This window comes from Phodopus roborovskii, unplaced genomic scaffold (genome assembly GCF_943737965.1).
Source record: "Phodopus roborovskii unplaced genomic scaffold, PHOROB, whole genome shotgun sequence".
NCBI classification, from domain to species: Eukaryota; Metazoa; Chordata; class Mammalia; order Rodentia; family Cricetidae; genus Phodopus; species Phodopus roborovskii.
The window spans coordinates 416,991-434,311 of record NW_026126549.1 but is presented as its reverse complement, the minus strand read 5'-3'; the positions used below and the strand labels follow the sequence as shown (position 1 = coordinate 434,311).

Genomic DNA, 17,321 nt, shown 5'->3' with positions numbered 1-17,321 from the left:
TAGAGAAAGATCCATAAAATGCTGAGAAAAAATGTATATTCTTTTGTGTTTTGGTGAAATGTTCTATACATGTCTGTTAAGCCCATTTGAGTTATAGCATCTGTTATTTCCTTTATTTGTCCATTAAGTTTCTGTCTAGCAGAACTGTTCCTTGGTGAGAATAGGGTTTTGAAATATCACACTATTAATGTGTGGAGCTTGATGTGTGATTTAAGGTTTAGTAATGTTTCTTTTACAAAAGAGGGTGCCCTTGTATTTTGTGCATAAATGTTCAGAATTGAGACGTCTTGATGGAGGTTTCCTGTGATGAATATGAAATGGCTGTCTTCGTCTCTTTTGGCTAATTTTGGTTTGAAGTCTATTTTATACTAGGATAGCTATACTAGTTTGTTTCTTAGGTCCATATGATTAGAAAATCTTTTCCAAGACCTTTACTCTGAGGTAATGTCTGTCTTTGTAGTTGATGTATGTTTCTTGTATGCAGTAGAAGGATGAATTCTGTTTTTATATTCAATCTGTTAGCCTGTGTCTTTTTATAGGTGAATTGAGTCAATTTATATTAAGGGTTAATAATGACCAGTGATTGATAGTTCCTGTTATTTTTGTTTTGTTGTTGTTGGTGATATTGTGTGTGCATTTCTCTTCTTAGATATTTGTTGGTGTTGAACCTATCTATTGCCTCTGTTTTTGTGGATATAGCCAACTTCCTTTGGCTGGAGTTTTTCTTCTAATGCTTTCTGTAGGACTGGATTTGTGGATAGGTATTGTTTAAATCTGTTTGTTTGTTTGTTTTCATGAAACATCTTGCCTTCTCCATATATGGCAATTGAAAGCTTTGCTGGAAATAGTTGTCTGTGCTGGCATCTGTGGTCTCTTAGTGTCTGCATAATGCCTGACCACTGTTTCCATTGAGAACTCGGGTGTAATTCTGATAGCTCTGCCTTTATATGTTATTTGGCCTTTTTGCTTTGGAGCTCTTAATATTATTTCTTTATTCTGAATGTAAACAAAATAAATTATGTGGCAAGGGGACTTTTGTTATTTTTGGTCCGGTTTAGTAGGTGTTCTATAAGCTTCTTGTACTTTTATAGATATGTCTTTCTTTAGGCTTTATGATTTTGTTGAATATATTTTCTGTGCCTTTGATCTGGACTTCTCCCTCTTTTATACCTATTCTTCTTAGGTTCAGTCTTTCCGTGGTGTCCCAGATTTCCTGAATATTTTGTGTTAAGAATTTGTTGGATTTAACATTTTCTTTGACCAATGAGTCTTATTTCCTCTACTGTATCTTCAATACCTTCTCTTCCATATTTTGCATTTTGTTGTTTATGCTTGCATCTGCAGTTCCTGATGGTGTACCTAGATTTTAGGTATTGAATCATTTCCTTCACCTGTTTGATTGCATTTTCTTGGTTTTCTTTAAGAGACTTGTTGATTTCTTTCAATTTTTTGCTCGTCATTGCCTCCATTTCTTCAAGGGAATTTTTCATTTCCTCTTTAAGGACCTCAATCATCTTCATAAGGTTATTTTAATGTCATTTTCTTCTCCTTCATCTGAATTGGTATATTCAGGTTTTGTTGCTGTAGAGCTACTAGTTTCTGGTGGTGCTGTATTGCTCTTCTTGCTATAGTGTATTCTTACCTTATTGTCTACCCATCTCTTCCTCCAATCTGTACAGGTGGAGCCTGTTTGCTTCAGGGGTCTCTCTTCCTCCAATTAGATGGGGGCTGTGGCTCCATTGAATGCTCCTTCAGGTGCAGGCAGGGCTGAGCATTCAGTGCTCACTCCTCCATGTGTGAATGGGCTCAAGGCTCAGATGGTAGCTCCTCTCAGTGCAAGCGGGCCCTGGGCCCTGGTGGTCAAGGGGGGGTTGAGACTGGGGCTCTAGTGGTTGTGATAGTTTCCCAGCATGGCCAGGGCCCATGGCAGTGGTGGTGATGTTCACAAATTTTTGTTTGATCTTTGTTTTCCTGTTTATTCATGGGCTTTAAGAAATCACATTTTGATAGGTTCCTATTACTGCAATAAATATTCTGCAAGATACCAAACCTTTGAGTCATAAAGACCCAAACAAGGCCACTGTTGTTTGCTATGTTTGAGACACGGTTGTCATCCTGGAATTGTCACATGTACATTCACTTCCCTTTCCCCATTTTAAATGGTCTCTTTTCTGTTTCTTCTGTCTCTCTTTTTTTTCTACTTTGAGTTACTTTTTCATAAAAGTAGCTTTATGAAACTACTTTGGGTTACTTTTTCATTTTTACAAGCATTATCCTGTAGTTTCCAGAAAAGGATGTATGACAGTTAAGTTTTGTTATAATCTTTGAAAATTATTTTTGTGTGCATGTGGTATGTGTTCTCATGTGTACAAGTGTATATTGGATGTATGTGTGTGTGATAGAGAGACAGAAACACACAAATTCACACACACACAAACACACACACACACACACACAGAGAGAGAGAGAGAGAGAGAGAGAGAGAGAGAGAGATTGAAATTAGAATCTCCATTGGTTATTCTCCACCTTACTTTTTTGGTGGGAATGGTAGAAAGTTTTGTTTTGTATTTCTGAGGCAGGGTTTCTCTGTGTAACTACTCTGGCTGCCCTAGAACTCATTTTGTAGATGAAGCTGACCTCAAACTCATAGAGATCTGTCTGCCTCTACCTCCAGAGTGCTGGGATTAACAGCATGTGACACCAACAGCACTTTCCCCTCCCTCCTCTCCAAGTCTGTCTCCCCATCACCTCCATCTCCCCCAGATCCACTCCTTCTCCTTTCTCTTCAGAAAAGGGCAGGAAACCCAGGTATATTAACTAAACATGGCATTTCAAGTTATAATAAGACTAGGTACATCCCCTCATATTAAGGCTGAATGAAGCAACCTTGTAGAAGGAAAAGGGTCCTAAAACAAGACGAAAGAATCAGAGACAGCTCCCACTGTCTCTGTAAAAAAATACCAAGCAACACAACCATAAAATATTTGCAGAGAACTTATATCAGATCCATACATGGTCCATGATTGTTGACTCAGTCCCTGTGAGCCCTATCAGTGTTGATTAACTGATTCTATAAGCAATGTTTTGTGTCCACATTACTTTTAAAATTATGTTATTTTATGATATATTCATAGTTTCCAAGGGCTCTTTTATTATTACTGGTTAGAAGCAATGGATTTTTCCCTCTGATGATAGCAATGCAGTTTATGTTCCAATGTTTCCCTCCCAGATTTTTCTCTTTGAAAATGGTCTAGTTTTTCCAAGAGTTCTTTTTGCATTGGTTTTAAGACCTGGTCAGGGAGTTGAAAGATGCCCAGTACCTCTCCCCAAGAATACATAGGCAGTAAAAATTTCCAAGGAGATAAGAAATGACAATTATAAACAATCATAATATGACAAAATAAATAAAAATGTGACAATTCATAGGTGGCTGGAATGGTGGATCAGTCGTTAAGAGCTTTTGCTCTCTTGAATAGAACACACACTCAGTTCCAAGCACCCCCCATCAAGTTACTCACAAACACCTGTAACTCCAGTACTAGGGGGTTCTTCATGACCTCTACACATGTGCTGTGCAATTCAAACAGCACAAACTCATAAAAATGCATGGATAAGGCTAGGGAGATGTCTCAGTAAGTGTCAGATACAATAACCAATGAATAAGCATTCTTTAAAAAGGTAGTAATCTTCAAACAGAGAATAGAGTATCTTAGTTATTTTTCTTGTTGTTGTGATAAAATACCTTGACAAAAGCAACTTAAGAGAGAGAGAAAGAGAGAGAGTTTATTTGTGCTCAGGTTTCCAGACTATCATCCATTATGGTGGGGTAATCAAGGTGGCAGGAGCTTGAAATATCTGGTCACATAACACACACAGTGAGGAAGCAGAGAGGAACAGAAGGATGCTTCAGTTCAGCTTTTTGTTTTGTTTTGCTTTGTTTTGTTTTTCACTTATCTAATAAATGATCCCAGGAACAGAATTGTGCTACCCAAGTGAGCAGGTCTTCATTGCTCAATTAATGCAATCAATATAACCTCCCAATGGGAATCCTCAAAGTCTTACTTAACCTGTATCACTCCTTACAGATTACCTGAAGGCTTGTATCCTAAATGAGTCTGGATACTGTTAAACTGACAATAATAACCATAACAGGAAGTAGTTGGTGGTGGGAATATACTCAGTGGCCAAAGTACTTGCTGGGTTTGGCCTATAAGTAAAAAGGAGAGGCTCCAGACCTCTAAGAAATAATTTATACACAGTGTAACTAAGGGACGTTGTGAAGGAAAGCAATTTTGGCTCAATAATTTACCTAATTTATATTGTTCAAATACATAAAAAATAATTCAGTGAACAGTAAAGAATTAGTAAACATTATATCAATATTCATGAGTATTTATTGAAATAAACTACTTAAGGCTAAAATTCAGCTAACCATAGATGAATGGAGAAATTATGATGGAAGAACTAATGTAAAATTTGATGTAAAAATAAGGAGGTCATCTCTCTTCCCCCTCTCTCTTCTCCTCAAGAGTAATATTAATTAGCTGTCTAGACCAGATTGATCTCTAATCCTTGCTGGCATGTGACAAGGTCTACCAGTTGTCCTTATTTGAAACCTTTGGCATCATTATTCCTTTTAACCTCTCCTCTTCTCACCTATTCCCACTCCATTCCTCCTCTACCCTCCCTTCTCCTCCAAAGAAATAGTTTGATCATCAGTCTAGGCTTTAACTTCATTTCTCCTCACTCTGGGCAACTAATGAGGGCAATCAACTTCAGTCTTCCTTCCAAGTTTATGTGTCCTCACCCACAATGCCATAGTATTTGAGTGGTTGTCAGAAGACAACTTGCAAGGAGTGAGACCTTGAGATCAAACTTAGCTTCTTAGGCAAGATGGTAACTGCTTTTCCCCATCTCATGAAGGACCATTAACACAAATTTTGTTCTTCTCTGTCTTGCTACTAATCTCCAGACTCTCCTTGAAATGGTGATGGCAGCCATGCCAGGCCAGACAAGGCTGTAATGGCACCACAGAGAAGTATGAAAATTAGAGCCCTATGCTTATCCTCAAATTAGAACGGGAAGTTACATTCACTGTAGTTCATACTAACATCCAAGAATGTATACCAGGCATTATGGACTGCTCTCCTTCCCATGACACTCATTACACATCTGGGAACTACATGAAAAGAAATTTTATCATCTGAACATAAAAAGATGTTCTTTGCCCTATTCACACAACACACAAGTGATTCTATACTTCCAACCCAGCCCATTTGTCCTCTTCCAGTGTACTCAAAGAACATGTTTTCACTAAAAATCTTTAAGGAGGGCCTTGAGAAATGACTCAGTAGTTAAGAGCACATGCTGCTCTTTCAAAGGAATTTGGTTGTCAGCAGACATCTTAAAGTTGACTTTTATACCCAGCTAAACCATACTTCTTGGTTAAGTGAGAATTCAGGAAATAGTTCACCTATAAACTTTATTAAAGTTCTACTTCTGTTGAAATGAATGGATGATTCAGACATGGGGAAGGAAGCCAGGAATTCCTTTCAATTTGAGTTCATCAGTTCATTTTAACTCTCTCCTTAATTCTTACAGAAGGAAAGTATTAGAATAATTAACTTGGAAAGATAAAAAGAATGGGAAAAGAGTAGACATCAGAGAAAACCATCTAATTTTGGATGGTGCAAAGAATACAAACAGGTGTCTCAGAGTGGTTTTGATTTGCATTTCCCTGATGACTAAAGGTGTTGAGCACTTCTTTAAATATCTTGGCGCCATTTGAGATTCTTCTGTTGAGAATTTTCTGTTTAGCTCTGTACATTTTTCAACTGGGCCATTTTGCATTTTAATGTCTATTTTCTTGAGTTCCTTACAAGTTTTGGAGATCAGCCCTCTGTCAGATGTGGGGTTGGTGAAGATCTTTTCTCATTCTGTAGGCTGTCACTTTGTCTTATTGACAGTGTCCTTAGCCTTACAGATGCTTTTCAGTTTCAGGAGGTCCCATTTATTGATTGTTGCTTTCAGTGTCTCTGATACAGGTGTTATATTTAAGAAGCGGTCTCCAATGCCAATGTGTTCAAGGCATTTTCCCACTTTCTCTTCTATGAGAGGTTGAGTGTGGATGGTTTTATGTTGAGGTCTTTGATCCATTTGGACTTCAATTTTGTGCATGGAAATAGATATGGATCTAGGGAGGAGGTGGGGGTGAAAAGAGGTGAGGGGGTTAAAGGGAAGACTGTAGTTAGAATGTAAAATGAAATTTTAAAAAATCAAAAAATGGAAAAACAAAGGAATACAAACAAGTGGTAACTAACAGACTGAATTATTTTCTACTTATTAAGAAAGGTATTAATAATAGGAAAATCAAATCCAGTTAAATTAATGATTCAAATGGAATGTTCAAAGAGAAAAATGAATGAAAAATCTCTTTGAGAAGTAGTTATATCAGAGACTTCCCTTCCCATATGTAAAGCAAGGTACTTTTACTTTTCAGAGTGTCAGAAAATGGCAGTGCTCTGGACTGAGGTACTGAGAAGTACCATCAAAACTAAGGGCAGGAATCGGATTTTAGTATGGAGAAGTTTGAAACTTCTACAAATGGTTATTAGTGCTTCCTCCATACCAAAAACTTCAAAATGCCAGGTACCTCATTTTTAATTCTTTCCTTCCTATCCACTGACCTCATTATTGAATTCCTCTCTGGAGAATGACATGGATCCATGAGAAAACTTACAAATACAGATTTTTGGTCCTAAAACAAATTGTTTCCCCTTAAGTTAAGGTTGACTACTCAACTAGTCCCAACCAAATACAGGATATCTAATAACCATTCACTTCTATAAAACAAGTAAAAACCAGTCAGCCAGAGTGTGATAAGGAAACTAACATGAGGATAGAGGTTTGAAAAATAAAGAATAATAACTTAAAAAAGCCATTGAAGTACTTTGAAAACTTAAAACAATACTTTTGTGAGTATCAGAAAATATTTGATTTCTGTAATAAAATAAGATAAAAACTTCAGACAAATTAGCAATACAAATTTAAAGTTTAAAACTGTAAAACAGTGTTATGAAACATTGACCTCAAGTGTAAAATTAAGAAACCCTTAGGAGAAATGGTATAATCCTCATGATTTTTCATTAGTGATTTCTAAAATATGAAACCTAAAATACAGGCCATCAAATAAAAATCAAAATATTGTGTTTACCAAAATAATGTTTTCTTCAAAGGACATTATCCACAAAGTAAAAAGGATAACACAGAACATGAGAGAATTATTCATAAAACATCCATAGATTATTTGATAAAGCTTCACTTTAAACTGCATTACTGTATTCAATACATAGGAATGTCATCATAGAATATATTCAAGAGGCCAATAAGCACATGGAAATACTCTCAATGCTGTAGTCATATGGGAACTGTAAATTAAAACATAGTAAGATGCTGCTGCACACACATAGGATGACAACAATAAAAAATAAAACAGAATATGGAGAAATTTATTTCTCTATACATTGTTGGTAGGAATGTAAAAATGGCATTCTCTTAATAATCCAAAAGATATTACTAGCCAGACTGTGGTGGCAGACACCTTTAATCCCAGCACTCTGGAGGCAGAGGCACGTGGATGTCTGTGAGTTTGAGGCCAGCCTGTTCTACAGAGTGAGTTCTAGGACAGCCAAGGTTACACAGAGAAACCATATCTTAAACAAACAAACAAAGATATTGTCACTTTGTAACACAGCAATTCTAATCATAGGCATATGTCAAAAGAATTGAAAACATATGTGCAAAACACTTCTTATACATAAGTCTTCATAGCATCATTATTTATAATATCCAAAGTTTCTTATGTCTATTGAGAGAAGTATGGTACATTCATCCAGTATAATATAACTCACACAAATGAGTAAAGTTCTGATATATGTCATAACAGGCTGGACCTTGAAAACATTATGCTGAGAGAAACCAGACACAAAATGCTACATATTATATGATTTCATGTATGTGAAATGTACCGAATGAAAAAGTTCAAAGATATAGGCAACTGATCAGCAGAACATTGTGTGTGTGTGTGTGTGTGTGTGTGTGTGTGTGGTCTATTAATTGACAACGAGTTCATTTTAGGGGTGATGAAAGCATTCTCAGTTTTGATAGTGGTAATAATTATGAACACTTGTATACATATATGCATACCACTAGAATTAATATAATAACATATTAATTAGATATCACCAAAACTTTTAAATCTTAAAGGTTTGCTATAAAAAGAATGAGCTTTTTGAAAGCAAAACTATGATATCAGAGACTGAAATTTTAATCAGAAGAATAAAAAAATAGCTGGAAAAGATCCACATTCTGGTAAAAATCAAAACAAAACATAGCAGTAGAACAAAGAAAGGAAAAATTAAGCTGTATGTGGTGACACTACTATGTAATCCCAGCACTTGGTAGGCTGAAGTGAAATCTCAAATTCAATGCCACCATGGCCAATGAAGTGAGTTTGAGGACACCCTAGGGTATATTAAACCATATATTAAAATAAAGAAACAGAAAATTTAAACATTAAGCAACTTACTTTTGAGCAATCAATTAATCAAAAATTAAAATCAAGAAAAAATTCTATCAAATGAAAATGAGCACAACACTCTAAAATCTATGAGGTACAGCAAAAGCAGTACTAAGATAGGAATTTATAGCTCTAAAATGAACAGTCTGTCATTGTGTTTCAAGGGACCAAGAGGACAAGAACAAACCAAGTTCAACATTAATAGATGAAAACAACTATTAGGGTAGAAACAAACAATCAAGAGGCTGAATAACCCACAAAAAATAAATACAACCAAGAACAGTTCTTCACTAAAAGGAAAAGAAAAACAAAAAAATCAAAGATGAAAATGAAGACATTGCAATTCACACTACAAAAACATAAAGGATGGTGAGAAAATATAATGAACAGACATGTGGCAACTAATTTTATGACCTAGACAAATTTTTGAAGAAACTTGGCAGGACAATAATAAGTGTCAGTTATTTAGAAGTCTTTTATCAAAGAAAAGAAAAGAAAAGAAAAGAAAAAAGCCAAATGGCTAAGTGGCTAAACTACTGAATTTCACCAGATATTTAAGTATCTATTACTTAATTGATATTAGTTCTCTGTGTGTAGCCACCAATGGCCACCAGAAGAGGGCACTGGGTCTCTCTGTAGCTGGGATTAAAGTCTATTGTGAGCCAGTAGACATGGGTGCTAGGAACTCAACTGGGGTCTTCAGAAGAATATTTGTTCTTAAGCACCAAGTCATCTTTCCAGCGCCTGATAGTTTTAATTACATAAGTTTATTGCAACTCACGTTTAAGTCCTATTCATATGAAGAGTTTACTCACGTATTCTGTGTTTGTTTGTTTTGATGTAGGGCACTGGATCCAGGGCAACATGCATGCTAAGCACATGTCCTTTCACTGAGTTGCACCCCAAACTCCAGTAGATATATTTTAGAATAATGACGACTTAATGGAAATTTTCTGGTGAAAGCATACTAATGTGTCTTCTTTGTACTTAGTCTATATGTAGTAATTATGAGGATTATATCATGTTAAAGGAATGAGAATGAATATCTACACACCAAAATCATTTATGGAAAATATAGCACAAGTGTACCATTAAGTCTATCACTTTGTGGTAAACCAAAGTTTTTTCAGAATGCCAAAAGATGGCTTAATTAAATTTTATTTATTTTGAAAGAAAATACCCCATTTAAAAACATAATCCTGATTAACCAATGGTTCATTTGAAGAAAAACAAAATTAGGGTTTTTGAGACCAGATGACAGATTCATAGGATTTATATGATCATGAAAATGTTCACATAATTGGTAAGTATTTTTAAAATTGAAAGCCATAATTTACAATAGCGTTAAATTCACCCCAATGATAAGCATAGCTTTTGAAACACGAGTCCTTTGATTACAAGAAATCAATCCACAGGCTCAAGTACTGGGGATCTGAGAACATCTGTGACATTTTTACAGTGTAATAAAAGTTATACCATCAGGAAAGAATATTTTGCAGCTACTTTGCGCACTTGAGCGTAAGCTGGCTAACAAAAATGCAAGGGATTGTCGACAATTAGAAACAGCTATATATATGACTATTAGTAACATGCTAATTCTCTCTTTACAATGAGCGAAAAGATGGTAAACTACATATGCATTAGTGGAGACTGTAATTTATCACACAAGGTCAAAGTACGACTTCTAGCTAAACCCCAAATGATCACTAAAATTAGAATTTACCTCGCTGTTCCTATAAGCCCCTTCATTCAAGAAGTTGGGAAGTACTGGTTTAAGAAATTTGAACTCATTTGTCTTAGTGCCTCCTGTAAAACACACCTCATACTGGTAGCTCTGTGACAGGGTCCCTGCACCACTGACATCCACCAGGTGGCCAGGAAAGGGGCCCTCCTGAGCAGAGCAGCCACCCAGAGAGGCCGCCCTGGCCCTCCTGCACAGCCTCACCCCCACAAACAGCAGCACAGACAAGAGAAAGAGCAAGGACACAGATGCCAAAGCAATGACCAGGTACAGAGTGAGTGAGTCTTCCTCCTGGGCCAAGTCGCGCGCCACCTCAGGAAGAGGCAGGTAGGGCTGAGAGAAGCCATCCACCACCAGCACATGCAGAGTGACACTGGCAGACCTCTGAGGATCGCCATTGTCCTTGACCACCAGCAGCAGCCTGTGCTTGGGAGCATCGCGCTCGCTCAGCAGCCTGGCAGTACGCACCTCGCCATTGTGAGCCCACACGCTGAACAGCCCTGGCTCTGTGGCCTTGAGTAGTTGGAATGACAGCCAGGCATTCTGGCCAGAATCGCGATCCACTGCCACCACCTTGGTGACTAGGTAGCCTGGCTCTGCCGCCCTGGGCAGCAGCTCAGTGCAGGGCGCAGAGGCATTCTGCAACGGGTAGAGCACGAAGGGCGCATTGTCGTTAGCATCCAGCACAAGCACATGCACCAAAGCCTGGCTGCTGAGTGCAGGCGAACCTTGGTCAGTGGCGCCCACGTGGAACTCGAAGGTCTGCAGGGACTCATAGTCCAGAGCCCTGAGCGCAAACAGCTGTCCGTTGTCTGCATTGATGGAGATGAGCGAGGAGAGGGCCAGCTGCGGGTCGTGGGTGGGCAGCAGCGAGTAGGTGATGTGGGCATTGGAGCCTGAGTCTGAGTCTGTGGCGCTGATGGTGCCTATGTGCAGGGCGGGGCTGTTGTTCTCCTGGACAAACAGGGTGTAGGAGGTTTGTGTGAAGGCGGGGGCGTTGTCGTTGACATCGGACACCTGCACTGTTATGGTGTACTGGGTTGTGAGCCTGGGTGTGCCCATGTCGGTGACTGTGATGGTGATGTTGTACTCAGCTCTGCTCTCTCTGTCCAGAGCTCCTTCTGTTACCAAGGTGTAGAAATGTTCTTCAGTAGGTTTCAAGAGGAAGGGAAGATGGTCTTGGATGGAGCAAACCATTTTCCCGTTCTCTCCAGAGTCTGGATCTGAAATTCCAAAGATCGCCACTACAGTTTCAGGAGCGTTTTCTGGAATGTCACTGATAAGCAATGACATGCTGAGTGCAGGCGCGTTGTCATTTACATCTGTCACATCTATTACTACCGTGCATTTTCCTGAAAGACCTCCCCCATCAGAGGCCTCGATTTCCATGTGATAAGACTGAATTTCCTCAAAGTCCAATGGTTTTCCTATTCTAATTTCTCCGGTGTCTGTATTTATTTCAAAAGCCTGAAGAACTTGATTTGAAGCTTGAAAAAGCGAGTAGGACAGCTCCCCATTTGTCCCAGCGTCTAAATCTTTTGCGGACACAGTGAGGACAAGTGAGCCCACGGGGCTGTTCTCTTGTACCTGCACCTCATAGAGCCCTTGGGCAAATTCTGGGGCATTGTCATTAATGTCCAGAACCATGACGAGAACCTGGGTAGTCCCAGTCTTTGGGGGTGACCCACCGTCCTGAGCTGTGAGTGTTAGTCTAACCTCTGCCTGCTTCTCCCTGTCCAGTGCGTTGTTCAGCACCAGCTCAGGGTATTTCCTGCCATCGTTGTGATTGCGGGTGAGAAGGTGGAAATAGGAGTTGATGCTGATGGTATAGTTCTGAACCGTGTTGCTACCCACGTCCAAATCTTGAGCTATTTTCAATGGAAACTTGGCCCCTGGATGGCTGCTTTCCACGATTTTAAGGAGAATTTCATCTTGCAGGAATTCTGGGGCATGATCGTTAACATCTTGGAGCTGTATTTCCCCTTGAATAAATTGCACTGGGCTTTTTAGTAACACCTGAAAATGTAGGATGCATGGCTCCATGGTCCCACATAACTCCTCCCGATCCAATTTTTCTTTCAGAACCAAATTTCCACTCTTCTGTTCCAGCTGCAAGAGCTGTTTGTTCCCTTTGTTAAGAATCTGAGCGCCCCTGGTGACCAGATCCCTTAAGCCCAATCCCAAATCTTTTGCTAGGTTGCCCACCAAAGAACCCCTGTCTGTTTCCTCTAGAACCGAATACTTAATGGTCGCACTGCCTGCCTCCCACAATAGTAACATAAAGACAATGGCGGTCACTTGCCTTTTCAGTAGAGCCTTGTGGAGTGGTGTCTCCATCATTCCTCGGGGCCAAAAGATGCAGCAGCTACTCATACTGTGAACAACTCAGGAATCTTGGCTCAATAATTTTGGGCTTCTTTTCTGTTTAACGTTGCTGGACACGGTGTGTCTGCCTCTCAGAAGGGGTCTATCGGCAGAAATGTAAAAAACTTCCTTCCTAGGCGGCGGCAAGAAATGGCTCTGCTTTTACCCGCAGGCTTTCTGCAGGTTTTCGTTTTCTTAACCTGCAGCGCCACCAAGCGTTCTGTTTTACAACTTCAGATAATGTTTCAAAGTGCTCTCTCTTTAAGGGCTAAAATGCCCACCTTTCGGGTCAAAATGTTCTGTTCTCTCTTTTCTCGCTCCTTTCTCCCTAAGCTTCATTTTGAAGCCTTGCTATAGATAATCCGTGTTAGAAAAATATGTTTCTTCCTCATAAAGTTACAAACTCGTACAGAAATCTCTGCAGAGACTGTCATTCATTTAACAATTGCTTTTCTGTATAGGTATTCAGTTTCTGATCATAACGCCATGGAGGAAACACATTTTTTTTTTTTTTTGCTCTTGGAAGAGCAAAAGAATTCTATTATAAAAATTGATATTTTTTCTGTTTGTAAGTACAAAATTATTTTTAAAATTACAACTTCTAACTAGCAACTGCCAATGTGCTTATAACTCATGAAGGGAAACAAAAAGGCAAGTTTTGTTTGTTTGTTTTTCCTCTCTATAGGGGACAGTCTTAGGACCTTTCCTTTGTAAGGAAATGTAAGGTCATATATGTTATGACCAATAAAATTGAATGGAGATGCTCACTTGTTTTATAAGTAGCCAGTCTGGCTAAGAGTTCAACTGTCTTTTCTACAAATATGAAAAAGATAATGAAGTCAATAAAGTAAAAATGATTCTTTCTGGGGAAGGATTTGACCTATGTGCCTTGAGTAGGGGATCTTTGGGCTGTGGAAACTGTGTAACTGAAAAACACTGAAGTTCCAACAAGAGCTGTGTGAAAGAAACCCCCCCCAAGAATAAGGATGCTATTTGAGGGACAGGGCAAGTATTCCATAATCCCAAAGAGCAAATGTTTCCTTTGGCCATTATAGTTCACTTTGATTAAGGTTAACAGTAAAATATATACCCATCACCTTAAGATAATTTATCTTCCTTTGATAGAAATTTGAAAAGAATATTTTTCAAAGGATAATGGCAACTATAACCTACAAAACATGACTGAATATAAATGTCTTTGTAGTTAATAAATGATATTAATAGAATGTTAGAAAAGAATTGTGGATACTTGAGAAAAGGAAGGTAAAATTTGGAAAATATAACTTGAATTTGACAAAATAACTTTAAACTCTTAAATTGTTAGACAAAAACAAGATAAGATAAAATGTGCTCTCCTGAAATTTATGCTCAACAAAATGTAGCATGTGTAGAAAGATGCTTTCTATATTGAAGGAAAAAAAGATAATCTCAGTAAGCAATATTGTTTAAATTTTTAGCTAATTGTAATTAAAATAAAAATTTCACTCATTTACAAAGCACATTGGAGAGATATTAGTATTTTTGTAGAATGTGTATATTTAAAAAAAACTGTTGGATGTTTCAGCAAATATTTATTCAGCATTTGTAAATAATTTGATGCTAAAAGACCATACTATTCTTACAGAAGGTTCACAAACTATTGATAGCTTAGTAAAATCTATATTTAAGAAATATGTAACTTTCCCCATGGAGGGATAGTCCCTTAACCTAGAGACAGGAGAAAAGGCCTAGTCCCTACTCCAAATGACTTGACAGATTTAGATGACCCCTCCTGGAAGGCACCATGCTACATGTGGAGTGGGAGTGGGTAGGAGGGGAGGGTGGTTGGGGGGCATGGGAGGTTGGGAGAGAGGGAAAGAGGGAAGGAAGGAGAGGGAACTGGGGTTGTTATGTAAAATAAAAAGAAAAAAGTAAAAAAGAAATATGTAACTATTAAAATAAACTAAAACATAATTATACATAAATAAGGTATGTGTCTTAGCACTTAGATTTCTTTACTTTTATATTTAGAGGTGCACATGATAACTAGCTACCCTAAAATGAGACTAAATTTGCAAAATTCAGTAATATCAAATATCCCCACTTAAAACTAATAGGGAAATTAATCACTTGTTTGAAATGCAATCTCAAGGGTTGTACATGATAATATTTTTAAAACATTATTTGATTTCAAATTTTACTGAAAAAAATACTTTTAGGTTGTCAAATGCAGGTTAGTGCCACTAATTTAAAAAAACAACTGTGAAGCATAATAGAGAGGTTTGTGGAATCTCCACAAACTGACTACTTAGAAATACAGTATTGGCTGGGTAGTGATGGTTCACTCCTTTAATCCCAGCAATAGGGAGAAGAGGCAGGCGAATCTCTGAATCGAAGGTCATGCTGATCTACAGAGATAGTTACAGAATAACCAGGGTTACACAGAGAAATCCTGTCTTTAAAAAAAGTGCAACCTCAAGAATAATAGCAACAGGGCAGGCCTGATGAGAGAGGTCTTTAATCATAGTACTAAAGAGACAGAGGCAGGTGGGTCTGTCTGTGTTTCAGGTCAGCCACTCCTGCATAGAAACATTCAGACCACCACATTGTACTAAGTGAGACCATGTCTCAAAATTAGAAATAAATAAGTAAATTGAAAGTTTGGCAATTTAGCTCTGTGATTGAGTTTTCCTAACATGAAGGAGATACTGGATTCCAGTTCCAGGACCTGTTATACAATGTAATATCATAAGGTTCATACAACATCAATAGCATGCACATTCAGTTTAAAAGAAAGCTCTTAGCTTAAACAGAATTTACTACTGTACTACAGTATTTAGATGAATAGGAAGCTATTCCAAAGGGTAGGACTTTCCTCAGTTTTCCTTTCAGACTCCGAAGGAGGGAACTGCGAGTTAATTGCCTTTAGAAATTCGAACCCACCAGTCCCAGACTCTCCCCTCAGGCACACCTCATACTGGTAGCTCTGGGACAAGGTCCGGGCACCATTGATATCCACCAAGTGACCAGGAAAGTGACCCTCAGGAACAGAGCAGCCACCCAATGAGGAGGCCCTGGCTCTCCTGCACAGCCTCAACCCCACAAACAGCAGCACAGACAAGAGGAAGAGCGAAGACACTGAAGCCAAGGCAATGACTAAGTAGAGTGTGAGCATTTCCTTGTCGTCATGCTCAGGGTCACTTGCCACCTCGGGTAGAGGCAGGTAGGGCTGAGAGAAGCCATCCACCACCAGAACATGCAGAGTGACACTGGCAGACCTCTGAGGATCGCCATTGTCCTTGACCAGCAATAGCAGCCTGTGTTTGAGAGCGTCACGCTCACTCAGGAGTCTGGAGGTGCGCACCTCGCCATTGTGAGCCCACACGGTGAACAGCCCTGGCTCTGTGGCCTTGAGTAGCTGGAACGACAGCCAAGCATTCTGGCCAGAGTCATGGTCCACTGCCACCACCTTGGTGATCAAGTAGCCAGGCTCCGCCACCCTGGGCAGTAGCTCAGTGCAGGGCGCAGAAGCGTTCTGCAGAGGGTAGAGCACGAAGGGCGCGTTGTCGTTGGCATCCAGCACAAGCACGTGCACCAGGGCCTGGCTGCTGAGTGCAGGCAAACCTTGGTCAGTGGCTTCCACGCGGAACTCAAAGGTCTGCAGGGCCTCATAGTCCAGAGCTCTGAGCGCAAACAGCTGCCCGTTGTCTGCATTGATGGAGATGAGCGAGGAGAGGGCCAGCTGCGGGTCGTGGGTGGGCAGTAGCGAGTAGGTGATGTGGGCATTGGAGCCTGAGTCTGAGTCTGTGGCACTGATGGTGCCTATGTGCAGGGCGGGGCTGTTGTTCTCCTGGACAAACAGGGTGTAGGAGGTTTGTGTGAAGGCGGGGGCGTTGTCATTGACATCGGACACCTGCACTGTTATGGTGTGCTGGGTTGTGAGCCTGGGTGTGCCCATGTCGGTGACTGTGATGGTGATGTTGTACTCAGCTCTGCTCTCTCTGTCCAGTGCCCCGTCTGTTTCCAAAGTATAGAAATTCTCTGTGGATGGTCTTACAAGAAATGGAAGATTGTCATCTATGGAACACATAACCTCCTGGTTATTTTCTGAGTCTGCATCTGAAACACTGAATACTGCCACTATGATGCCTGGCAAATTTTCTGGGATGGGGCTGTTGAGTGAGGATAGGATCACTTCTGGAGCATTGTCATTCACATCCAATACCTGCACGACTAAAGAGCACTTTCCGGTTAGCCCACCACCATCTATTGCCTCAATACCCACATGGTAGGACTGGAATACTTCAAAATCCAAAGTGCTTCTCAGTCGAATTTCTCCTGTCTTTGTGTCTATTACAAAAGGCTCGTTAACATCATCATCTTGAAACAGTGCATAAGAAACCTCTCCAAAGGTTCCTGTATCTAAATCTCTTGCTGAGACAGTGATAAGCAGTGTGCCAATGGGGTTGTTCTCTGGAACTTGGACCTCATAAAACTCCTGACCAAATTCAGGAGTGTTGTCATTTGTATCTAAGACAAGTATTTGAATCTCCATGGTCCCTGACCTGGGAGGAGACCCGCCATCCAGTGCAGTGAGCATTAGTCTGAGCTGAGCCTGGTCCTCAAAGTCCAATGCCTTGTCCAACACTAGTTCAGGAA

At 39.5% G+C, this 17,321-nt stretch overlaps 2 protein-coding genes and 1 long non-coding RNA gene across 6 annotated transcripts in view; 1 reads left to right on the top strand and 2 right to left on the bottom strand.

Moving 5' to 3' along the window:
- LOC127234094 (protocadherin beta-2) overlaps positions 1–17,321 on the bottom strand; it is a 124,524-nt gene that overhangs the window by 18,531 nt on the left and 88,672 nt on the right. The gene's annotated exons all lie outside the window — the stretch shown is intronic.
- LOC127234104 (uncharacterized) overlaps positions 1–17,321 on the top strand; it is a 128,028-nt gene that overhangs the window by 29,296 nt on the left and 81,411 nt on the right. The window lies entirely within an intron of this gene.
- LOC127234093 (protocadherin beta-4) overlaps positions 1–17,321 on the bottom strand; it is a 98,703-nt gene that overhangs the window by 37,540 nt on the left and 43,842 nt on the right. The window contains exon 4 of one of the 4 annotated variants that reach the window (XM_051200824.1): positions 10,211–10,701. The exons of 2 other annotated variants lie outside the window; for them this stretch is intronic. In XM_051200824.1, the coding sequence (XP_051056781.1) occupies positions 10,263–10,701 (439 nt within the window). In that variant the 3' untranslated portion in view covers positions 10,211–10,262. Of the gene's footprint in view, positions 1–10,210; positions 10,702–15,415; positions 15,941–17,321 lie in introns of those variants that run through there. One more of the 4 variants, XM_051200823.1, reaches the window with a different exon arrangement.